The sequence below is a fragment of the Coregonus clupeaformis genome, chromosome 11 (genome assembly GCF_020615455.1).
Source record: "Coregonus clupeaformis isolate EN_2021a chromosome 11, ASM2061545v1, whole genome shotgun sequence".
Classification (NCBI taxonomy): domain Eukaryota; kingdom Metazoa; phylum Chordata; class Actinopteri; order Salmoniformes; family Salmonidae; genus Coregonus; species Coregonus clupeaformis.
In genome coordinates this window covers 47758534-47784883 of record NC_059202.1, presented here as the reverse complement: position 1 = coordinate 47784883, position 26350 = coordinate 47758534, and the positions used below count along the sequence as shown (strand labels likewise).

General features: G+C 46.6%; 1 protein-coding gene and 1 long non-coding RNA gene across 6 annotated transcripts in view; one reads left to right on the top strand and one right to left on the bottom strand.

Annotated features, from left to right (window-relative positions):
• Positions 1-6711, bottom strand: part of LOC121531522 (kinesin-like protein KIF21A) — a 63076-nt gene extending 56365 nt beyond the window's left edge. For all 5 annotated transcript variants that reach the window (XM_045223572.1, XM_041836773.2, XM_045223575.1 and 2 more), the window contains exon 1: positions 6325-6711. In XM_045223572.1, the coding sequence (XP_045079507.1) occupies positions 6325-6368 (44 nt within the window). In that variant the 5' untranslated portion in view covers positions 6369-6711. The remainder of the gene's footprint in view (positions 1-6324) is intronic.
• LOC123491983 overlaps positions 1-16083 on the top strand; it is a 30287-nt gene extending 14204 nt beyond the window's left edge. Inside the window, exons 2-3 of the long non-coding RNA XR_006661565.1 lie at positions 15725-15786; positions 15988-16083. This is a non-coding gene — a long non-coding RNA (uncharacterized LOC123491983). The remainder of the gene's footprint in view (positions 1-15724; positions 15787-15987) is intronic.
• The last annotated feature ends 10267 nt before the right edge of the window (positions 16084-26350 follow it).

The window sequence follows — 26350 nt, the reverse complement described above, 5'->3', positions numbered from 1 at the left end:
TATTTTTTTAACTTACAGAAGGCAAGTAAATTCTGTCAGGGATATTTACTTCATCATGATTGTGTTTTGATGCATTTCTAATACTGTTTAAGAATTTTTCTGGTAGATGTTTTTCTAAGACCTCTTTTCCATCTGTTTGACCAGAAATCAAAACCTTTGCTTATTCAAATTTCTTTGGGATGGAAAATGATTTGGACACACCTACTCATTCAAGGGTTTTTCTTTATTTTTACTCTTTTATACATTGTAGAATAATAGTGAAGACATCAAAACTATGAAATAACGCGTATGGAATCATGTAGTAACCAAGAAAGTGTTAAACAAATCAAAATATATTTGAGATTTTTCAAATAGCCATCCTTTGCCTTGATGACATCTTTGCACACTCTTGGTATTCTCTCAACCAGCTTCACCTGGAATGCTTTTCCAACAGTCTTGAAGGAGTTCCCACATATGCTGAGCACTTGTTGGCTGCTTTTCCTTCACTCTGCCGTCCGACTCATCATAAACCATCTCAATTGGGTTGAGGTCGGGGGATTGTGGAGGCCAGGTCATCGGATGCAGCACTCCAACACTCTCCTTCTTGGTAAAATAGCCCTTACACCGCCTGGAGGTGTGTTGGGTCATTGTCTTGATGAAAAACAAATGATAGTCCCACTAAGCCCAAACCAGATGGGATGGCGTATCACTGCAGAATGCTGTGGTAGCCATGCTGGTTAAATGTGCCTTGGAGCTCCTCCTCTATTCTTTACGGTGGGAACTACACATGCGGCGATCATCCGGTCACCCACACTGCATCTCACAAAGACACGCCGGTTGGAACCAAAAATCTCACATTTGGACTCATCAGACCAAAGGACAGATTTCCACCGGTCTAATGTCTATTGCTCGTGTTTCTTGGCCCAAGCAGGTCTCTTCTTCTTATTGGTGTCCTTTAGTAGTGGTTTCTTTGCAGCAATTCGACAATGAAGGCCTGATTCACACAGTCCCTTCTGAACAGTTGATGTTGATATGTGTCTGTGACTTGAACTCTGTGAAGCATTTATTTGGGCTGCAATTTCTGAGGCTGGTAACTCTAATGAACTTATCCTCTGCAGCAGAGGTAACTCTGGGTCTTCCATTCCTGTGGCGGTCCTCATGAGAGCCAGTTTCATCATAGTGCTTGATGGTGTTTGCGACTGTACTTGAAGAAACTTTCAAAGTTCTTGAAATGTTCCGTATTGACTGACCTTCATGTCTTAAAGTAATGATGAACTGTCGTTTCTCTTTGCTTATTTGAGCTGTTCTTGCCATAATATGGACTTGATCTTTTACCAAATAGGACAATCTTCTGTTTACCACCACAACCTTGTCACAACACAACTGATTGGCTCAAACGCATTAAGGAGGAAAGAAATTCCACAAATTAACTTTTAAGAAGGCACACCTGTTAATTGAGATGCATTCCAGGTGACTACCTCATGAAGCTGGTTGAGAGAATGCCAAGAGTGTGCAAAGCTGTCATCAAGGCAAAGGGTGGCTATTTGAAGAATCTCAAATATAAAATATATTTTGATTTGTTTAACACTTTTTTGGTTACTACATGATTCCATATGTGTTATTTCATAGTTTTGATGTCTTCACTATTATTCTACAATGTACAAAATAGTACAAAAGTAAAGAAAAACCCTTGAATGAGTAGGTGTGTCCAAACTTTTGACTGGTAGTGTATATATGCCTTCATTTCTCAAAAATATAGACTCTTAGCTTTCATTTGACACCAAATGTGATGTGCTCCTATGAACTTCACATGTTAGTGCTCATGGGGCTTTTTACATGGAAATGCCCTAAACAAACATACCAATGGACTGGCTCCATTGAAATTTTTGTCAATTAAAAAAATATATGTTATTGAAAATCATACCATGGGTATTTCAAACTACCCCAAGCATAATATGCATACTGTAACTAAAGAGGCGACAGTGTGACAGACAGCTTGCTAAAACAAGTGTGGAGTGCTATTTACGGACATAAACCTATTCATGACTGGTTAGGTTGGCAGTCAGACAACAAAATATGCTCAGCTAGAAGTAGAGAGGTTAATAGCGGGCAATACAAATACTATTTGTGCTACATACGCAGAGCTACTTATGGTCACTTTAGTTCAGAGAGGGGAGGGAGGGATGGGGGAAAGAGAGATAGAGAGAGAGAGAGAGAGAGAGAGAGAGAGAGAGAGAGAGAGAGAGAGAGAGAGAGAGAGAGAGAGAGAGAGAGAGAGAGAGAGAGAAAATGAGCAACATGTTTGCATGGGTGTGGTGTACACATGCCAAACAATATACTGTATAATTACCCTAAATTTGTTTTGCTTGCATTCTAAGCACAATCCAACAACAGTAGGAGGGTCTTATTCTGTGCCATAAACATGTCCAGATTTAGGTCAGGCGGCTCCGCAATCGCAGGGTTTTCCTGTTCGGTGGATGCGTCTGGGACTGGCAGAATGTGCTGACTCCTCAGAGGTCATGATATAGATAACTGAGGTCTTCCGGAAAAAAATGCAGTGGTGGGAGACAGTCTATTTTGGGGTAAGTTCAGTTTAAGTGTAGGCTATGTGCTGCCTCGGAAAGGAATAGCCTTCAGTCCAGAAAGAGGGTCATCATATACTAAAGAGGTAAGACTTCACAGAGTTTCACTTCAGTTACAGGAAATTTGAACTTAAGGAAAGGACTATAATTAGGCCTACATTACATATCAAAACTATAGGACTGGACTATATCATGTGCCCCACAAACCAGCATACTCATACTGCTAATGCTACACCAGAAACAATTCAACTTAGTGGTCTTATTCAAAGATACCAGGACTGAGGTATTTACTGTGGGTGAGGGGAGTGACACAATGTACCCACCCACCCACACACACATCTGTCCAGATACACTACATGACCAAAGTATATGCTCATCAAACATCTCATTCCAAAATCATGGGCATTAATATGGAGATGGTCCCCCCTTTTCTGCTATAATAGCCTCCACTCTTCTGGGAAGGCTTTCCACTAGATGATGGAACATGCTGCGGGGACTTGCTTCCATTCAGCCATTAGAGCATTAGTGAGGTCGGGCACTGATGTTGGGTGATTAGGCCCGCAGTCGGCGTTCCAATTCATCCCAAAGGTGTTCGATGGGGTTGAGGTCAGGGCTCTGTGCAGGCCAGTCAAGTTCTTCCACACCAACCTCAACAAACCATTTCTGTATGGACTTCGCTTTGTGCACGGGGGCATTGTCATGCTGAAACAGGAAAGGTTCTTCCCCAAACTGTAGCCACAAAGTTGGAAGCACAGAATCGTCTAGAATGTAATTGTATGCTCTAGCATTAAGATTTCCCTTAACTGGAACTAAGGGGCCTAGCACGGACCAAGAAAAAAAGCCCCAGACCATTAATCCTCCTCCACCAAACTTTACAGTTGGCACTATACATCCGGGCAGGTAACGTTTTCCTGCCATCCGCCAAACCCAGATTCGTCTGTCGGACTACCAGATGGTGAAGCGTGATTCATCACTCCAGAGAACGTGCTTCCACTGCTCCATAGTCCAATGGCGTCAAGCTTTACACCACTCCTGCCGACTTAGGCTTGTGTTCGGCTGCTCGGCCATGGAAACCCATTTCATTAAGCTACCGACTAACAGTTATTGTGCTGACGTTGCTTCCAGAGGCCGTTTGGAACTCGGTAGTTAGTGTTGCAACCGAGGACAGACGATTGTTACGCGCTACGCGCTTCAACACTTGGCGATCCTGTTCTGTGAGCTTGTGTGGCCTACCACTTCGCGGCCAAGCCGTTGTTGCTTCTAGACGTTTCCACTTTACAATAACAGCACTTACAGTTGACCGGGGCAGCTCTAGCAGGGCAGAAATTTGACGAACTGACTTGTTGGAAAGGTGGCATCCAATGACGGTGCCACAATGTAAGTCACTGAGCTCTTCAGTAAGGCCATTCTACTGCCAATGTGTGTCTATGGAGATTGCATGGCTGTGTGATCAATTTTATACACCTGACAGCAACGGGTGTGGCTGAAATAGACAAATCCACTAATTTGAAGGGATGTCCACATACTTTTGTATATATAGTGTGCATAATGTGTAAAAACAAGTTGTCCTGATTTTCTTGACTTACATTTTTTACACTGAAACTGCCCTGTACTGCCACAGCAACTATAGGCTAATATTGGTAGAAAGGAAATACAAAAGACAGACTGATGTTCTGTGTAGCAGAGCCAACAGTGCATTACTGGCTTGATGTGGCTGTTATCATAGGTCATGCTTATTTGGTGTGTGTGAACAGGCTTATCCAGAAGTCATTACATGTTAATAAGGATCAACAGAAAGCCAGTTATTCTAGTAGTCAACACCGTTCTTACAAATGAATGGAACACACATGCACACACACACACTGACAAAACACACATGCACACATACAGGCACGCACAAACACATTCAAATAAGACGGTACTGTACACACTGGTACACACACACTCCCACGTCTCTCATCACCTTGACTGAAGGACCCCTGACATTAGGCTGTGTGTAGTTTATGTACTTAACATTTAAATAATTACCTTATCTGGCTGGTTCAACAAGTACCTCTCCACCTCAACTCCTCCCCTCATTCCAACGATGTGTTAACAACCATTAAAACTTGTCCTGGCTCCCTATTTATGCACACACACTCTCACACACATGCACACACACTCTCACACACATACTCTGTATAATCACAAACACTCCCCATAAGTAAAGGTTGGAGCGCACATGTGTTGGTTGACCCCAGTTCAATGGGAGTATGTTAGCAGCTTGTAAGCAGGCCAGCACCAAGGGAGGTCAAAGTCTTGTTAAATAGGATAATTGTGTGTCTTAGGTGGTCTAGCATTTAGTGCCAGTTCCCTACCAGCACAATTGCATGGGTTTAAATCCGTCCCACTGCCCTGCTTGCTGGGACTCTTCCCATCTTTCCATTGTATCCCTCTATTACTATCTGTTTAATAAACAAAAGTCAGAAAATACGGAAGAATTATACCAATAATAGGAGACTCATATGTACACATGCACGTACACCTACACACACGATGGAGACTGGGTCAAAAGATTTCCGATGGCTAGTTACTATGGAGACCCTGGTCCTAAAGTACCATAGAGTTAACAGTATCAGTCAGCTGCTTGTGTCAGCCATTATTAACACAAATTTACAGTGTGTGTGTGTGTGTGTGTGTGTGTGTGTGTGTGTGTGTGAGTGTGAGAAAGAGACGGAGACGGACACACAAAGCGAAAGAGAGGCTGGTTTATATTTGTGCCAAGTGCCTCATTGTGCCACTAGATATTTCTGTCAGTGTGCCACCTCAGCATGTATCCTCCTAGTTGGGAGCGGCCCTTATTCAGCAACAACACATTAGATTTGTGATGACACATTAATTCAACAGTCTTTATGTGAAAAAGACAAGCCTGCCTAGGGGACTAACAAAGGATTTTAGGATCCTAAGATGAACACATTGTATAGCCTAATGTATGAACAAAATAATGTATTCTTTACTGAACTCTTTCTGTAGGCTTATGAGCTCAAGAAGGCCATTGCAATGTTTTCTTCACTGTAAACAAATAATCAATTTCATAGAAAGTTAGAGCTCTCTAGCCTAGTAAACGGTTGGATGTCTATTCCTTGAAGACTGTCACTAAAAGCTCCTTTCATTGATCAACTATCACTCAACTGTCTTCTTTTTGAAAGGATGACCGAGACTTCGGCACGGGGCCAAAGAGCTATAAATGCCAGATCTGTCTTTCCAACAGTTCAGCCGTTACAAAACAAGGATGATTTCATCCATTACCTGGCCGGTGGGTGAGGAAATTGTGCGATGGGACCTGCCATCTGTGCACCTTGCAGTTTTATTTTTTTGGGCGTGTGATGATGCTGCGTCATGCATGGATACAGTGTAGGCCCTAACACATTTCTTTAGTAATTCTGTGTCACGCGACACGGTAGCCTAGAGATTGTGGTTTATGTAAACTATCAACCGCAAATTCCTAAATTCATATTGTCCTACGCACAATAGATGCAGTGGTTTGAAGTAGCCTATAGTCTGTGTCCTCAAAGACCATCAAATCATATGGCAACAGATTTGACATCAAAATATAGACCTGTTGGTTACAAATGTATCACAATGTTACTATGAAATCATAAGGCGCCTTGAGTGGCAACTGTGGCAAAATATGATGCAAGGCCTGAGATTAATCTATGTAACTGTGCCTACAGCTGCATCTATGCAAATGCTAAACAATTACATGTAGGGCTTGAAGACTTACCTCAAAGCCACCCGGACTGAGCTTTCGTCCTGTCCCATCGACATGATTCCACAGTCGAGTGATTATCGATTGATAGAAAAACAAAAACGAGTGTAGTTTATCTATCCGTTTCTTTTCATCCGACAAACTGGATGGAGAGGAGTGCGCAGCTCCCGGTAACAAGTTGTCTGAGCAACAGAGCAGCTCACCTCGACTTCACTTCAGCCATATTTCAGATTAATATAAGAATAATAGAGATTTTCAATAAACTACTGCGCCTGGTCGGTGCCCCCTTGCATTTCCAGTTAGAATGCATTCTTTGGCGGCATTCTGTTCGAGTGGCAAGGCTGTTGCGTTTAGTCCAGTCGCTTTTGCGCCTCGCCTGCATTCAGGCTCTTTGGTTGGGAGAGGGACACACGCCTCCCGCATACACCGATTCTGCTCGAGTCGCAATGCATCACCAAACCACGCCTTCTTCGACGTGCACTGTCTGTGAAGGTTGAGAGTTGACATCAGAATCGGTAAAAGTCAAATTGGTAAAACCGTGAGATCTAGTTGCATTTTAGAAGAAATGTAGTGAGTGACTTCATGCCAGGTGTAACCTTGGAATATCATCCTGACAAATTAATAGTCTATTTTCCATGAGGACCATGATGCTGGTTGTTATCAGTCAGCTCATCAAATCTACCTAAAAAATAATGAAAAACTAAGACTAGGCTTCTACTGACTGCATCATAGAATGGAATAGATTTATTTGACCATTTGGTTTGAACATAATTCGTTTTCCCCCAACACACCCACACTTATACTGTAGGCTACACACAACCACAGGGTTGAGACACACAGCAGTTGGTAGGTAATAGGGTCTATGTTTTTGGAACTCTATAGTAATCGAATAAGTGCCCTTTCATTTTATTCTAGCTTATGAGATGCTTGTGGCTATTTTGGTGTACCTCTGAGGATTTAATGTGACTTACTTGACTCACTCCGTTCGGGGCAAGTTTTTCCAGGTCACACCAGTTGCATTGAGCAGTTTAGGCCACACTCAGTCATTTCTGTGGGTGAATTACTTGATATGTGTAGCACCACCGGTAGCCTACATAACAATTAACTCATGTGAGTAAAGTTATAAAAACCTTGTACGACTTTTCAGTGTCATAAACCAGGTTCCATCCAACCATTTTTAACTGACGCATAAAAAAAAGTCACCAGCTACCTACATGATGAGATTATTATGGACAAAAAAGCAAGATCATTTTTTTATTATCAAACGGTGGCCAAGCATCGATCATAATGTCACCAGAATAAGACCCTCGATATTTATTGGAAAGGAGCATCAAGCTCATCACCGTGGACTTTCACCACCCTGTGAAGTTCATCATAACTTAGTTCATCTGTAGCCTAATAAACTGCATGCTTTCCCGAGTAGTAGTGGGAGGACCACAGAACATATCATCACGTGACTCCAAGTTTACTTCGATATGATGGTAATTATATCAATATTTGCGCATAAAGGCGTTTTCACCGCCATTTCTCCCATAATTAAAGTGACACTCCAGAAATGTTGTATAATGTCAGCCAGTAGTTTTGAAAGTGGTGCTAATGAGCCAAAAATGGTCCCCATTCTTTGTGTACTACGGCTGTGTTTCCCAACTCCGGTCCTCCGGTCCTCCAGTACATATTTTTATTGTGGCCCCGGACCGCACACTTGATTCTACCTGTCAAATAATCATCATGTAGAATCAGGTGTTTTTGTCCGGGCCTACAACAAAAATGTGTACTCGCGGACCGGAGTTGGGAAACACTGTACTACGTCATCCAATTGTGTACTACATCATCCATTTCGTATGTTATGTTACGACTGCAAAAAATATATATTTTTTAATGTATTTTCTGCAATTCGTATGATACAGTGAGGGAAAAAAGTATTTGATCCCCTGCTGATTTTGTACGTTTGCCCACTGACAAAGACATGATCAGTCTATAATTTTAGTGGTAGGTTTATTTGAACAGTAAAAGACAAAATAACAACAACAAAAAAACAGAAAAATGCATGTCAAAAATGTTATAAATTGATTTGCATTTTAATGAGGGAAATAAGTATTTGACCCCTCTGCAAAACATGACTTAGTACTTGGTGGCAAAACCCTTGTTGGCAATCACAGAGGTCAGACGGTTCTTGTAGTTGGCCACCAGGTTTGCACACATCTCAGGAGGGATTTTGTCCCACTCCTCTTTGCAGATCTTCTCCAAGTCATTAAGGTTTCGAGGCTGACGTTTGTCAACTCAAACCTTCAGCTCCCTCCACAGAGTTTCTATGGGATTAAGGTCTGGAGACTGGCTAGGCCACTCTAGGACCTTAATGTGCTTCTTCTTGAGCCACTCCTTTGTTGCCTTGGCCGTGTGTTTTGGGTCATTGTCATGCTGGAATACCCATCCATGACCCATTTTCAATGCCCTGGCTGAGGGAAGGAGGTTCTCACCCAATATTTGAAGGTACATGGCCCCGTCCATCGTCCCTTTGATGCGGTGAAGTTGTCCTGTCCCCTTAGCAGAAAAACACCCCCAAAGCATAATGTTTCAACCTCCATGTTTGACGGTGGGGATGGTGTTCTTGGGGTCATAGGCAGCATTCCTCCTCCTCCAAACACGGCGAGTTGAGTTGATGGCAAAGAGCTCGATTTTGGTCTCATCTGACCACAACACTTTCATCCAGTTCTCCTCTGAATCATTCAGATGTTCATTGGCAAACTTCAGACGGGCCTGTATATGTGCTTTCTTGAGCAGGGGGACCTTGCGGGCGCTGCAGGATTTCAGTCCTTCACGGCGTAGTGTGTTACCAATTGTTTTCTTGGTGACTATGGTCCCAGCTGCCTTGAGATCGTTGACAAGATCCTCCCGTGTAGATCTGGGCTGATTCCTCACCGTTCTCATGATCATTGCAACTCCACGAGGTGAGATCTTGCATGGAGCCCCAGGCCGAGGGAGATTGACAGTTATTTTGTGTTTCTTCCATTTGCGAATAATCGCACCAACTGTTGTCACCTTCTCACCAAGCTGCTTGGCGATGGTCTTGTAGCCCATTCCAGCCTTGTGTAGGTCTACAATCTTGTCCCTGACATCCTTGGAGAGCTCTTTGGTCTTGGCCATGGTGGAGAGTTTGGAATCTGATTGATTGATTGCTTCTGTGGACAGGTGTCTTTTATACAGGTAACAAACTGAGATTAGGAGCACTCCCTTTAAGAGTGTTCTCCTAATCTCAGCTTGTTACCTGTATAAAAGACACCTGGGAGCCAGAAATCTTTCTGATTGAGAGGGGGTCAAATACTTATTTCCCTCATTAAAATGCAAATCAATTTATAACATTTTTGACATGTGTTTTCCTGGATTTTTTTTTTGTTATTCTGTCTCACACTGTTCAAATAAACCTACCATTAAAATTATAGACTGATCATGTCTTTGTCAGTGGGCAAACGTACAAAATCAGCAGGGGATCAAATACTTTTTTCCCTCACTGTATCATGTGAACATTTTTCTCCAACATGTACTTTACTCGCATAAAAAAGTTGGATGGAAACCTAACAAAGGTCTTCCGTTAATCAAAGTACATTAACTACAGATTATTTCACATCTTTCTCCAAAAAAGTGGTCCCCCTGTGTCAGTAGCTAGGTTAAGATCCAATTGGTGACAGATTTCCATGCGAATATTCCAAAATCCACATTTCCCCACCAGAGACGTGTTTACATCAAATGTACTTGTTGCGGTGCATGATGACGTAGTGCACATAAAAATAACTTTAGCTCATCTATAGCCTGGGAAGACAGCTAATCTCTGAAAGAGTAGCCTAAGTATATTTTTGTCTTTTAATAAGTGTTGTTGCTGGTTATAGTCTGGCTACGGCAATTCTAGTTAAGTGCTGCCCCTCTAAAAGGCTATTTAAAGGGGAATTTTACCCTGGCTCTGCCATGGCATATAGTCATTACTATATTAACAAGATTACATTTTTGTCATAAACATCAACATTATCCAAACCACAAGCTAGAACGAGCGCATTTTAATTTCACTTGTAGAATCGAAAAGTTTCAACTTCCTGTGTATTCGTCTGCTCATAGTGAACCACAAAGTCTAGTATTCATAGCAAACGCAGATACCTCCCGCTAGGTAGAGGGGGCGTGGCCACAAACCTGAATTACATTTTTAAATTTTCGTTATTTAGCAGACGCTCTTATCCAGAGCGACTTACAAATTGGTGCATTCACCTTATGATAGCCAGTAGGACAACCACTTTACAATATATCTTTTTTTTTTGTGGGGGTGGGGTAGAGGGAGAGTAGAATGATTACTTTTATCCTATCCCAGGTATTCCTTAAAGAGGTGGGGTTAAAGAGTGTCTCCGGAAGGTGGTGAGTGACTCCGCTGTCCTGGCGTCTTGAGGGAGCTTTTTTCCACCATTGGGGTGCCAGAGCAGCGAACAGTTTTGACTGGGCTGAGCGGGAACTGTGCTTCCGCAGAGGTAGGGGGATCAGCAGGCCAGAGGTGGATGAATGCAATGCCCTCGTTTGGGTGTAGGGACTGATCAGAGCCTGAAGGTACGGAGGTGCCGTTCCCCTCACAGCTCCGTAGGCAAGCACCATGGTCTTGTAGCAGATGCGGGCTTCAAATGGAAGCCAGTGGAGTGTGCGGAGGAGCGGGGTGACGTGAGAGAACTTGGGAAGGTTGAACACCAGACGGGCTGCAGCGTTCTGGATGAGTTGTAGGGGTTTAATGGCACAGGCAGGGAGCCCAGCCAACAGCGAGTTGCAGTAATCCAGACGAGAGATGACAAGTGCCTGGATTAGGACCTGTACCGCTTCCTGTGTAAGGTAGGGTCGTACTCTGCGAATGTTGTAGAGCATGAACCTACAGGATCGGGTCACCGCTTTGATGTTAGCGGAGAACGACAGGGTGTTGTCCAGGGTCACGCCAAGGTTCTTTGCACTCTGGGAGGAGGACATAACGGAGTTCTCAACTGTGATGGCGAGATCATGGAGCGGGCAGTCCTTCCCCGGGAGGAAGAGCAGCTCAGTCTTGCCGAGGTTCAGCTTGAGGTGGTGATCCATCATCCACACTGATATGTCTGCCAGACATGCAGAGATGCGATTCGCCACCTGGTTATCAGAAGGGGGAAAGGAGAATATTAATTGTGTGTCGTCTGCGTAGCAATGATAGGAGAGACCATGTGAGGATATGACAGAGCCAAGTGACTTGGTGTATAGAGAGAATAGGAGAGGGCCTAGAACTGAGCCCTGGGGGACACCAGTGGTGAGGGCACGTGTTGCGGAGACAGATTCTCGCCACGCCACCTGGTAGGAGCGACCTGTGAGGTAGGACGCAATCCAAGAGTGAGCCGCGCCGGAGATGCCGAACTCAGAGAGGGTGGAGAGGAGGATCTGATGGTTCACAGTATCAAAGGCAGCAGATAGGTCTAGAAGGATGAGAGCAGAGGAGAGAGAGTTAGCTTTAGCAGTGCGGAGAGCCTCCGTGACACAGAGAAGAGCAGTCTCAGTTGAATGACCAGTCTTGAAACCTGACTGGTTTGGATCAAGAAGGTCATTCTGAGAGAGATAGCAAGAGAGTTGGCTAAAGACGGCACGCTCAAGTGTTTTGGAGAGAAAAGAAAGAAGGTATACTGGTCTGTAGTTGTTGACATCGGAGGGATCGAGTGTAGGTTTCTTGAGAAGGGGTGCAACTCTCGCTCTCTTGAAGACGGAAGGGACATAGCCAGTGGTCAAGGATGAGCTGATGAGCGAGGTGAGGTAAGGGAGAAGGTCTCCGGAAATGGTCTGGAGAAGAGAGGAGGGGATAGGGTCAAGCGGGCAGGTTGTTGGGCGGCCGGCCGTCACAAGTCGCAAGATTTCATCTGGAGAGAGAGGGGAGAAATAAGTCAAAGCATAGGGTAGGGCAGTGTGAGCAGGACCAGCGGTGTCATTTGACTTAATAAATGAGGATCGGATGTCGTCAACCTTCTTTTCAAAATGGTTGACAAAGTCATCCACAGAGAGGGATGAGGGAGGGGGAGGAGGAGGAGGATTCAGCAGGGAGGAGAAGGTGGCAAAGAGCTTCCTAGGGTTAGAGGCAGAGGCTTGAAATTTAGAGTGGTAGAAAGTGGCTTTAGCAGCAGAAACAGAGGAAGAAAATGTAGAGAGGAGGGAGTGAAAATATGATAGGTCGGCAGGGAGTCTAGTTTTCCTCCATTTCCGCTCAGCTGCCCGGAGCCCTGTTCTGTGAGCTCGCAATGAGTCGTCAAGCCACGGAGCAGGAGTGGAGGACCGAGCTGGCCGGGAGGATAGGGGACATAGAGAGTCAAAAGATGCAGAAAGGGAGGAGAGGAGGGTTGAGGAGGCAGAATCAGGAGATTGGAGGGAGAAGGATTGAGCAGAGGGAAGAGATGATAGGATAGAAGAGGAGAGAATAGCGGGAGAGAGTGAGCGAAGGTCGCGACGCCGCATTACCATCTGAGTAGGGGCAGAGTGAGTAGTGTTGGAGGAGAGCGAGAGAGAAAAGGATACAAAGTAGTGGTCGGAGACTTGGAGGGGAGTTGCAGTGAGATTAGTAGAAGAACAGCATCTAGTAAAGATGAGGTCAAGCGTATTGCCTGCCTTGTGAGTAGGGGGAGACTGTGAGAGGGTGAGGTCAAAAGAGGAGAGGAGTGGAAAGAAGGAGGCAGAGAGAAATGAGTCAAAGCTTGACGTAGGGAGATTAAAGTCACCCAGAACTGTGAGGGGTGAGCCATCCTCAGGAAATGAACTTATCAAGGCGTCAAGCTCATTGATGAACTCTCCAAGGGAACCTGGAGGGCGATAAATGATAAGGATGTTAAGCTTGAATGGGCTAGTGACTGTGACAGCATGGAATTCAAATGAGGAGATAGACAGATGGGTCAGGGGTATTGTTTTCTTTGAACGACCAACACACAGTAATCTCAGAACTTCTCTAGGCAATTTGTTTTGAAAAATATTTGTTTTTCACTGTCTGGCTGTGCTAATTAGAAAAAGTGCGAAAATGTGTTATCTTTCACCGTTCAACCTACCAGAGATGTACTGCAATGCTGCCAGTGGTTTGCGGCTATCAAGAATGATGCTTACGGTGACCAAAGATTATCAGAGGGATTTTCAGGCTGAACGGATAGGGAATCCATTTAAAGATGGCAGCTGAGAAGTGATGCGATAACATATTATTTTCTCCCTTCACAACAAAACAGAAGATTCTCGATTAGAGGTAACGTAATGTTAGCTGGACTAGGTAAATTAGCTAGCTAACCATACAGTCCTGTATTGAACTCTGAAAGCCGTTAGCTAAATCATATAGCTAGCTATCTTTTGGATACACACGGTAAATACATTTTGCCTATGCCATGGTAATCACTGCTTGACTGGTAGCTAGCTACCTTCAGCAGAGTAAACATGTTTGTCTGTTTGTTCTATCTTTAACTAAGCTAGCTAACATTAGCAAATGAGAAAAACTCAATCTGGTAACCATCTATTCTACCCTTGTCTGGAAAACACTCCGTTACTAAAATTAGAATTGTTGATATAGCTAACTCACTCTCTGTGTGTTGGTAGTAATGATGAATGTGTAAAAATTGTCTATGGTTGGTTAGTTGGTTCTCAGCTGGCTAGCAATCTTGCTGCCGATTTAGTGATGCTACAGTGGGGAAAAAAGTATTTAGTCAGCCACCAATTGTGCAAGTTCTCCGACTTAAAAAGATGAGAGAGGCCTGTAATTTTCATCATAGGTACACGTCAACTATGACAGACAAAATGAGAGAGAAAAAAATCCAGAAAATCACATTGTCGGATTTTTTATGAATTTATTTGCAAATTATGGTGGAAAATAAGTATTTGGTCAATAACAAAAGTTTCTCAATACTTTGTTATATACCCTTTGTTGGCAATGACACAGGTCAAACGTTTTCTGTTAGTCTTCACAAGGTTTTCACACACTGTTGCTGGTATTTTGGCCCATTCCTCCATGCAGATCTCCTCTAGAGCAGTGATGTTTTGGGGTTGTCGCTGGGCAACACGGACTTTCAACTCCCTCCAAAGATTTTCTATGGGGTTGAGATCTGGAGACTGGCTAGGCCACTCCAGGACCTTGAAATGCTTCTTACGAAGCCACTCCTTCGTTGCCCGGGCGGTGTGTTTGGGATCATTGTCATGCTGAAAGACCCAGCCACGTTTCATCTTCAATGCCCTTGCTGATGGAAGGAGGTTTTCACTCAAAATGTCACGATACATGGCCCCATTCATTCTTTCCTTTACACGGATCAGTCGTCCTGGTCCCTTTGCAGAAAAACAGCCCCAAAGCATGATGTTTCCACCCCCCATGCTTCACAGTAGGTATGGTGTTCTTTGGATGCAACTCAGCATTCTTTGTCCTCCAAACACGACGAGTTGAGTTTTGACCAAAAAGTTCTATTTTGGTTTCATCTGACCATATGACATTCTCCCAATCCTCTTCTGGATCATCCAAATGCACTCTAGCAAACTTCAGACGGGCCTGGACATGTACTGGCTTAAGCAGGGGGACACGTCTGGCACTGCAGGATTTGAGTCCCTGGCGGCGTAGTGTGTTACTGATGGTAGGCTTTGTTACTTTGGTCCCAGCTCTCTGCAGGTCATTCACTAGGTCCCCCCGTGTGGTTCTGGGATTTTTGCTCACCGTTCTTGTGATCATTTTTGACCCCACGGGGTGAGATCTTGCATGGAGCCCCAGATCGAGGGAGATTATCAGTGGACTTGTATGTCTTCCATTTCCTAATAATTGCTCCCATAGTTGATTTCTTCAAACCAAGCTGCTTACCTATTGCAGATTCAGTCTTCCCAGCCTGGTGCAGGTCTACAATTTTGTTTCTGGTGTCCTTTGACAGCTCTTTGGTCTTGGCCATAGTGGAGTTTGGAGTGTGACTGTTTGAGGTTGTGGACAGGTGTCTTTTATACTGATAACAAGTTCAAACAGGTGCCATTAATACAGGTAACGAGTGGAGGACAGAGGAGCCTCTTAAAGAAGAAGTTACAGGTCTGTGAGAGCCAGAAATCTTGCTTGTTTGTAGATGACCAAATACTTATTTTCCACCATAATTTGCAAATAAATTCATAAAAAATCCTACAATGTGATTTTCTGGAAAAAAAATTCTCAATTTGTCTGTCATAGTTGACATGTACCTATGATGAAAATTACAGGCCTCTCTCATCTTTTTAGGTGGGAGAACTTGCACAATTGGTGGCTGACAAAATACTTTTTTCCCCCACTGTAACTTACTACCAGCAAGCTGACAATATTGAAATGTCCATGTTAGGTGTGCTAAACTAGCCAGTCTAATAGAGATCAATACAATTAGTGGGGTGGTTAAATAGTGTATTGTTGTGTGTTTTGTTGTAGGTGGTACAAAATCTGATTCCACCAGCATGCGTTTCCAACTCCTAGCTCTGCACAAAACGAAGGTAAGTTTGTACAAATATTTACAAGCTGACAGCTAAAATGTACAATAAGCATGGCATAAACATGAATTTGGTAGTGTTTGTATGGGTTTGTGTTTGTGTTATGGGGTTACAGGTGGTTAGACCACAGAGTACCTTCCAGACCATGTAATCAATTTAGTCTACCCCTTTTCTCTTTTTACCTTTTCTCTTTGGAAAACTCAGGTTATCTGGAGTCCTTCCACAGGCCCTGATGAAAAATACTCCAAAGCGGCAGCATTTTGGGTACACGAGCATGAGGGACCGGACACACCATGCGGTTATGGAGCGCAACAAGATTGTGGGACAAAAAATTAGCAAGGGACACTGAAAGGTATAAAATCAAGACTACAACAGTAATGACACGACCACCTAATTCTTCTCTCTGCAGATCTCAAAACACAATACAAAGACATGTCTACAAAAATCCCCTGCCAAGGGCTGCTATTGACAAGAATGATCTGTCAAAGTCAATGGGCTGGGGGAGATTTACAGATAGGTCTTTGAGATGAGGAAGGGGTTCTTGGTTGTGCTTAGAGACAGTACATGTATATTGGTGTGTATGAGAACAATTGAAAGGTACCATTTCTCCTCATTCTCCCATACACAACAATACACACTGTGTAAGAACTGCCCTCCTAAGACTTTTCACACCTTCTGCAGCCCCCCAGCCCATTCACTTTGTTGACTGATCTTTCCTCTCAAAAGCAGCTCTAATGTCCCTCATTGTCCCTAAACAACACACTAGTATGTCTCTAAACACTTAGGTCCCAATCGGTTGACACCTTTACCAACAAAGGTGTGTTGCCCTACGTCCCTTCCATAAAAAGTGTAAAATGGTAACACCACAACCATGTCTTTCCTGGAGACGTGCAGTACCAGCAGTTCTGCAAGAGGTCCAAACAGTTGGTGGTTAAAGTCTACGAGCCCTACGCCATTTCCGGCAGTCTTTTGGTGGGTACTAAGCTAACATATGGAATTGTTTTAAGATGATCATACCATGGATCATTTAGCTATTTGATTTTGAATTTTAGGACCCCTTTAGGTCTAAAAAATTTAGCCCATAGAAACACATTGAATAACACATTCATAAATGGCAAAAAAGACAGTCAAAAAAGTAATAATAAGGAATAAGGTTTGGAAGTGTCTGTCCTATATCTAGGAGATATAAGAAAGCTCAGGAAATATTTGTGTCTTTTTGGTCACATTTTTTTGTTGGCACAAAACTACCTCCATACTTCCATTTTGTCACGAACAGAAGAGGACCCAAGAGCGCAAGTTCAAATTCAGAGTTCTTTATTCAAGGTTACAGGCGGGAAGAGGAGTCCCAGGGGTGTCAGGGGTCTTTCAGGGTCCTCCTGTGGGTACCTGTGCTCCGGGGGTCACCAAATGTCCGGGGGTGTCCAGTCCAAGTGCTTAGTGTGTGTGTTCCCCAGTGATGGAGCGGCGTATCGGGCTGAGGGTGGTGAAACGTCTGGGCACGCTCATCTGGTGGTCGGAGACCGGAGGGGCTGAAGATCGGAGAGTAGTCGAGGTCCAGAAGGCAGGTTGGGATAGACGGGGCAGTAGAACAAGGAGGCAGTCAAGAAAGGATCGGTATCACAAACAGGAGTCAGAGCGCAGACAGGCAGGTTACTGGTCCGGGTTTGAAGACGATCTGACAGGGCTTGGCTGAAAAACAGGGCTTGATATACTGGGAGAGGTAGTGGGGAAATGCAGTTCAGCTGGCAGAGTAATTAGAACAGAGTGAGGCAAGGTGAGGATGGTGAGTGGGAAATGCAGTGCAGCTGGCCAGGTAACAAGAGCAGAGCAGGGCAGGTGGAGCTAGTTAGGCTGAGTAGAGAGAGGGAGGTGAGCAGAGTGGAAGATAATTGAATGCAATTAATGTTGCTACCAGGGAGAGAGAGTGCTCATGACAGGACCCCCCTCCAAGGGACGGCCCCAGAAGTCCCAAGAACAACATCATGCCGGGAGGGTGGAGGGGAGCAGGCGGCGGGTCAGAACTCCTCCGAGCGGTCCGAGTGAATCTCCTCATCCTCAGAAGGAGCTGGAGGGTCACGGTCGGGAGACAGGACAGGCACTGAGACAGGAGCAGGGCGGGCCGGACGGCTAGGAACCCCTCTTGGACGGCCCCCTACGGATTGCAGGCTGATCAGGATGTAGTCGGTGGAAGTCAGTGATAAGGGTCCGGTCCACTATCCTCCTGGCCGGGATCCAGGTCCTCTCCTCTGGACCATATCCCTCCCAATCAACGAGGTACTGGAGACCCCCTACCCCTTCGCCTAGAGCGGAGCAGCCGCCGGACGGTGAAGACAGGACCGCCATCTACGAGGCGCGGAGGAGGTGGCGCCGGAGCTGCAGGGACCAGGGGACTTTCATGGACCGGCTTGACCTTGGAGACGTGGAAGGTGGGGTGGACCCGCATGGAAGCGGGCAACTGAAGTCGGACCGCCGTTGGACTGATGACTCTCTGCACAGGAAAAGGACCAATGAAGCGAGGGGCCAGCTTTCGTGATACAACCCGCAGCGGCAGATCCCGGGCAGACAGCCAGACCTTCTGACCAACCCGGTAAGTAGGTGCTGGGGTCCTCCGTCGGTTGGCACCGACGGCGTAGCTGGTTCCAGACTTCAGGAGCACAGTGCGAGCCTGGGCCCAAGTGCGGCGGCAGCGGCGGGCATACGCAAGAGCAGACGGACAGGTGGCATCCGCCTCCTGGCTGGCAAACAGTGGAGGTTGATACCCGTAGACACACTGAAAGGGGGAGAGCCCGGTGGAGGAACTGGTGAGTGAATTATGGGCATATTCCACCCAGAGCAGGTGTTGAGCCCAGGCCCGGGGATTTTGGGAAGCCACACACCTCAGTGCCTTCTCCAGCTCCTGGTTCATGCGTTCAGTCTGGCCGTTTGACTGCGGGTGGAATCCAGACGATAGGCTGGCGGTGGCCCCAAGGAGACGACAGAACTCCTTCCAAAAGGTTGCTGAGAATTGCGGGCCCCGGTCTGACACTATATCCTGGGGTAGGCCATGGATACGAAACACATGTTCCAGGACCACCTGGGAGGTCTCTTTAGCAGAGGGTAGTTTGGGAAGGGGGCACGAAGTGGGTCATCTTACTAAAGCGGTCAACAATGGTAAGGATGACTGTGTGTCCGTCAGAGGGCGGAAGGCCCGTAACAAAGTCCAGTGAAACGTGGGACCAGGGCCTCTTGGGTATGAGTAGGGGTTGCAGCAACCCAGCAGGAGGCTGGTTGGGAGTCTTGTTTCGGTTACAAGTGGGACAAGCTCGGATGAATTCTCGGACATCCCGTCTCATCCCCCGCCACCAGAACCGCTGGCGGACCAGATGAAGGGTGCGAGTGATGCCGGGATGACAGGCCAGACGGGATTCGTGCCCCCACTGAATCACAGGTGACCTGAGATTTGCTGGAACAAACAGACGGTTGGGGGCGCTGGTGCTTGGACCTGGCTGGTCCCGAAGAGCCTCCATGACCTGCTTCTCGATCTCCCAGGTGAGGGCCGCTACGACCAAGTGGCTGGGAAGAATGGGAGCTGTCATGGCGGTGGTCTCGTCCTTCTGAAACATCCGGGAAAGAGCATCAGGTTTGATGTTGCGAGATCCCGGGCGGTAGGAGAGCGTGAAATTGAAGCGCGTAAAGAACAGAGACCACCGCTGTTGACGGGAGTTCAGCCTCCTGGCTGTTTGGATATACTCCAGGTTCTTGTGGTCTGTCCACACTACGAATGGTTCCTTTGACCCCTCTAACCAGTGCCGCCATTCTTCAAGGGCGAGCTTGACAGCCAACAGCTCGCGGTTCCCAATGTCGTAGTTGCATTCGGCAGGGGTTAGCCGACGGGAGTAGAAGGCACAGGGGTGCATCTTGCCATCCTCAGCTGCTCTTTGAGAAAGCACTGCACCCACTCCCACGTCCGAAGCATCTACCTCCACCACAAACTGCCTTGCTGCATCTGGCATCTGGAGGATGGGAGCAGAAGTGAAACATGTCTTGAGGATATTGAAGGCCTTATCAGCAGCTGATGTCCATTGGTACGGTTGTTTAGTGCTGGTTAGCGCCGTGAGGGGTGCAGCCACTGTGCTATAGTTTCTGATGAATCTCCTATAAAAGTTGGCAAAGCCCAGGAACTGTTGCAACTTCTTCCGAGACTCAGGAACTGGCCAGGAAGTGACAGCCGACACCTTCGTGAGATCCATCTGAATGCTGCCCTCGGTCACCACATACCCCAGGAATGAAACGGTCTTGGCATGGAACTCGCACTTCTCTGCCTTCACGAAAAGAGAGTTCTCCAGCAGGCGGCGCAGGACCAACCGGACGTGGTGCGTGTGTTCTGACAGAGTCTTTGAGAATATTAAAATATCGTCAAGGTACACAAATACGAACGTATTTAGCATGTCCCTGAGGATATCATTCACTAGGGCTTGAAAAACTGCTGGGGCATTGGTGAGGCCGAAGGGCATGACGAGATATTCATAGTGGCCGGTTGGTGTGTTGAACGCTGTCTTCCATTCGTCTCCCTCCCTCATCCGCACCAGATGGTAGGCATTGCGAAGGTCCAGCTTAGTGAATACAGTGGCTCCCTGCAGCAGTTCGAAGGCAGACGAAAGTAAGGGCAGTGGGTAGCGATTCTTAACCGTGATGTCGTTCAGACCCCGGTAATCTATGCATGGACGAAGAGAACCGTCCTTCTTGCCGACAAAGAAGAATCCCGCTCCTGCGGGGGGAAGACGACGGTCTAATTATCCCGGAGGCAAGAGAGTCATTAATGTAGTCCTCCATGGCCTTTCTTTCCGGGGCTGACAGTGAATACAGACGACCCTTGGGAGGTGCTGTGCCAGGCAGGAGATCAATCGCGCAGTCATAGGGTCTGTGTGGGGGTAGAGATGTCGCCTTGGATTTGTTGAACACCTCTTTCAGGCTGTGGTAACAGGCCGGAACATTGGATATGTCGGAGGTAGCGCTAGATCCTTCCCGGTGAACGGGCAGGGTGGCCCCCCTTAAACAGGTCTGGTGACAACTCCTTCCCCACTCACGGACTGTTCCTGTCTCCCAGTCGATGTGGGGGTTGTGCTGACGGAGCCACGGGTATCCAAGAATGAGTGGTTGGCCAGGTGAGTGTAGGAGGTGAAACTGGATGGACTCCTGGTGGTTTCCTGACAGCAGGATTGTCACAGGGGCGGAGATATGAGTGACAGTGCCAAGATGATGCCCATCCAGGGCTCGTGCAGGAATGGGTTGTGTCAGTTGATGATGGTTCACGCCCAGTTGCTGTGCAAGCTCAGGGTCCATGATGTTTGCTTCGGCTCCGGAATCCACAAGGGCGGCCAATGTATGAGTCTTGTCAGAAAGCTGAAGGCGGAGATGAAGCAGGGTCTTTCGGATGGAGGGAGACTGAAGGCTTGTTGAGCTCACCCGGATCTCCCCTACACCTGGTGAGCTGCGGCTTTTGCCGGACAAGTAGCGACACGGTGATTCTCGCCACCACAGTAGAGGCAAAGGTTGGAGCTTAGACGGCGCCGACGCTCCTCGGGAGTCAGAGAGGCACGGCCAATCTCCATGGGCTCAGGCTGATTGAGTTGGCTATGGGACTTGACAGGCAGGGGCTGGACAGAAGCGGTATCGACCGAGTACGGATGGCAGGTTGACTGAGACGGCCCTTCTCCCTCCTCCGGGTCTGTATACGGCGGTCAATGCGAACGGCAAGGTCAATGGCGGCATCAAGCGTTGAGGGCGGGTCATGGGAAACAAGCTCGTCCTTGATATAGTCCGCCAGGCTATGGAGGAAGGCTTGCACCAGTGCCTCTGGGTTAAACGAGCTTTGACTGGCCAGGGTACGAAAGTCAATGGAGAAGTCTGCCACTGTCCGATTGCCCTGACGGATGGTGAGCAGAGCTTGTGACGCTTCGGCTGTTGGCGAGCCTAGGTCAAAGACCTTTAACATCTCCTCCTCAAAGGCACTGAAGGAGGCACAGGCTGGGGTTTGCCGGTCGAATTCCGCCGTTCCCCACAACCCGAGCTCGACCGGTGAGATGTGTGATGACATACCCCACCTTGGCTCCCTCTGTTGAGAAAGTCCTGGGCTGTAGTGCAAACTGGATTCGGCAGCTGCTCAAGAATGGTCTTACTTGCTTCTGGTTGCCATCAAAACGTTCCGGGTTCCCAATCCTTGGTTCAGGAGCGTGGGGATCTGGTGGCAGCACTGCCCGGCCTGCAGCATTGGGACCTCCAGCGGAGGGATGAAGGAGTATCGGTGGTACAGGAACAAAAGGACCAGGGGGGTGCAGGTGGAGTAGCCGGGCTTGAGAGTAGTTGCAGGGCTTGGGCTAGCTGTTGTTGCTGCAGTTGGAACTGTTGTTGCTGCTGGTTGAATAGCTGGAGAAGGGAAGCGATGTCGCCAGCCATCCGATTTATGTCTCCCTCAGAGCGTTCCAGTCGCTGTAGGGCAGTCCTCTCTGGCTCTTCCTCCATCGTGGTCAGGGAGTGCGCTGGGTCCATGATGGTCAGATCGTTCTGTCACGAACAGAAGAGGACCCAAGAGCGCAAGTTCAAATTCAGAGTTCTTTATTCAAGGTTACAGGCGGGAAGAGGAGTCCCAGGGGTGTCAGGGGTCTTTCAGGGTCCTCCTGTGGGTACCTGTGCTCGGGGGTCACCAAATGTCCGGGGGTGTCCAGTCCAAGTGCTTAGTGTGTGTGTTCCCCAGTGATGGAGCGGCGTATCGGGCTGAGGGTGGTGAAACGTCTGGGCACGCTCATCTGGTGGTCGGAGACCGGAGGGGCTGAAGATCGGAGAGTAGTCGAGGTCCAGAAGGCAGGTTGGGATAGACGGGGCAGTAGAACAAGGAGGCAGTCAAGAAAGGATCGGTATCACAAACAGGAGTCAGAGCGCAGACAGGCAGGTTACTGGTCCGGGTTTGAAGACGATCTGACAGGGCTTGGCTGAAAAACAGGGCTTGATATACTGGGAGAGGTAGTGGGGAAATGCAGTTCAGCTGGCAGAGTAATTAGAACAGAGTGAGGCAAGGTGAGGATGGTGAGTGGGAAATGCAGTGCAGCTGGCCAGGTAACAAGAGCAGAGCAGGGCAGGTGGAGCTAGTTAGGCTGAGTAGAGAGAGGGAGGTGAGCAGAGTGGAAGATAATTGAATGCAATTAATGTTGCTACCAGGGAGAGAGAGTGCTCATGACACATTTGTTTGTATGGGTTACCTTCAGACAAATCCTGTGACACTTGTGGGGGTTGTAGAGCAAAACGGAGTACATAGTTTTGTAGGCCAAACCGTTCAAACGCTACAGACGTCATGAGAACACTGATTTTCAAGATGTCTCATGGTCTGACAAACACCGCTGTAGCTCTGCCACCTTCCATCGCAGATGCGGAAGGCAGCCATAGGCGGATGCAGTGGATTGAGACTCAGCCCATGCTTAAACTGACGGATTTTGATGGGGATTTTTAAAATTATGTTACTTAGATTGATGCACCGGTGTGTCAATAGACTCTCAAGGATTTTAACCATGTCTCAGTAATGACCAACACATCTGGATTGGAGCTGTAAACCAACAATTTCAGTTGATACATTTTAGGTAATACGCTTCTAGTGTTAACGTCCAGAAAACCCAGGCTTTCACAAGAGCAGAAATCAGTGAAGCATAAATCATCTGAGCACAAGTCAGAATTGGGGCTAGCAACAGTAGACGGGCCAGGGTGTCCATTTCCAGATATCATCAGCAGTAATACAGCCAGGGCACGGCAGAGGACAGGGAGAGATTTGCAGTGTTGAGTTTTTATGACCTTTGAATGTGCATCAGATGGCAACAAGATCATATTGTACAACAATTTCATCAGATAACATGAATACAAAGCTGGCGAGAGAAGGTTAGAATTGGATGGGAGGCCAAGAGTCCATTTAACCAATAGAGAGTCAGAGTCGTGAGTGTGGGAATAAACATTATCTGTTCCACGGTCGGGTAAACAAGCAAGTTCATAGTCAACAAAGCGTGCAGTCGTCATGGAGCAAATAGCACAAAACACAACAAAGAAGTAAAACGGCTTGGGGCTAGCCATTGTATGTTCAAAGAGTCACTAGACTCACAAAATAACGTGAGAGAGTAGCTCTCTATCTCCAGTAGGCTGTAAAAGTCTGAGATAAAATACATAAATAAATAGTAGGCCTTTGCTAGTTAATTAAAGTGTTTCTGAGTAAATCTCACATAATAAGATTCACAAGTTAATTAGCCTACATAAAAAAAATCAGATCAGTCCAAAGTCTGCGTATGTGTGTGCGTGTGTGCTGGAGGCTAGCGAAAGCTCGGGAGAGAGGGGGGAGTGTGGCGGGGGTACCTGTACCAGACAGGGGGAGACAGGCCAGGGCAGACGGGTGGTATCCAAGCAGCAGTGCAGCAGTCAACGGGAGTAGATGTCACACCCGCTTGGGAGAAGCTTTTGTCGGGAGTAGGAGAGGAGGCGTTCAACCTTACCAGACAGGTGCATGGTGGAGCAGATAAACGTCCGAAGCGATAAAGCTGAACGAAAAACGTTGGGCGAAGACAAAACAAAGACGCCTCAATTCATGAATAAATAAATGTGATTGAGGCTCTCTCTCACTAATTGATTGATTTTATAATAACACATATGATTTCAGTCTGTGAGTGTGTGATATGGATGTTGGTGTTTTTCCCCGATATTTTAAAGAAAACCTTTTATAAACAATGGCAACACTGCCATGTTGATCTGAGCCTTGCTGTTGGAAAACCACATTAGTGTCCGAACTTCAGCTGTCACAGATGCACCTCCCCCGACTTCACTCCTTGAATTTTGTCTACAGTAGGTTGCTTTAACCTTAGCACTTAAACGCACCAATTGACTTCGACTGGTTTCAGGTGAATTGGTGGGTGTGTCTGTTGGAGGGGGTATCTTTCTTCACCTCTGAGAGACAATCAGCAGTTAGTGTAGGTACTTCAATCTCCCCTAGTATTTCAGCGGCAGCTGTAAACTGCGGTCTTGTGAAGCGGCGGTGTTGTCACCCAAAATGAAGACTGTCGCCGAAACAAACACGTTCTGCCGAGTTGTTCTGCGGAGGTATTCGAGGAAGGAAAGAGAGAAGGTTTTCACACATTTTACAATTACATTTACATTTTCGTCATTTAGCAGGCACACCACTCTCTCACTTGAGTATGTTACCTAGTTCTTTTCAGATTATCAAATTTAGCTTTTTTATGGCTTTGTCAAGTATGTGTAATTTCTATCCCTGTTCGCTCCTCTGCCTGTAGGTTTTACAATTAGTAATTCAGTCTCCCCTAGTTTTTCAGTGGCAGCTGTAAGCCGCAGTCTTGTCAAGCGGCGGTGTTGTCGCCCAAAATGAAGACTGCCGCCGAAATAAAGACGTTCTGCAGAATTATTCAAGGAAGGAAAGAGAGGAAGGCTTCACACCACTCTCTCACTTGAGTATCTTACCTAGTTATTTTCTGATGATCTCATTTTGCTCTTTTGTAGCTTCTACCAGGTGGCGTGGAGAGGATCTGTGTCTGCACCATGTGCTCTCACTACTGGTGTCCCCCAGGGCTCAGTTCTAAGCTCTCTCCTCTTTTCTCTATACACTAAGTCACTCGGCTCTGTCATATCCTTTCATGGTCTCTCCTATCAATGCTATGCATGCCTGGCAGACATCTCAGCTTGGATGTCGGCCCACCCCCTCAAGCTCAACCTCGACAAGACGGAGCTGCTCTTCCTCCCGGGGAAGGCCTGCCCACTCCAAGACCTCTCCATCATGGTCGACAACTCCACAGTATCCCCCTCCCAGAGTGCAAAGAACCTTGGCGTGAACCTGGACAACACCCTGTCGTTCTCTTCAAACATGCAGGTTCATGCGCTACAACATCCGTAGAGTATGACCTTTCCTCACACAGGAAGCGGTGCAGGTCCTAATCCAGGCACTCGTCATATCCCCTCTGGTCTCTTGGCCATCCCACCTCTACGGGAGGTTAGCTCCTGCTCAGCCCAGTCAAAGATCTTCTATGTCCTGGCAATGGTGGGACCAGCTTCCCCCTCATGCTAGGACAACAGAGTCCTTGCCCATCTTCCAAAACGTCTGAAACCCTACCTCTATAAAGAGTATCTTAAATAAGACATCTCAGTCTTATTACCCTCCACTCAAAAAACAAAAAAACAACCTTGCACTTATCTTTTCCTACTAGCACGAACTTTGTCTTACCTAACTATCTCAAGATGAATGCACTAACTGGATAAGAGCATCTGGATAAGAGCGTCTGCTAAATGACTATGTAAAAAATAAAAAATACAAGTAAATGGGTTTCCATAGTATTTTCAACTCTACTGAGTTTTTCACCAAAATATTTAGTTATATAGCGAATTACATTTACATTTACGTCATTTTAGCAGACGCTCTTATCCAGAGCGACTTACAAATTGGTGCATTCACCTTATAGCCAGTGGGATAACCACTTTACCATAAAAAAAACAACAACATATTTTAAAAAATTTTTGGGGGTGGGGTGGGGTAAGGGGGGGAGAATATGCCCAC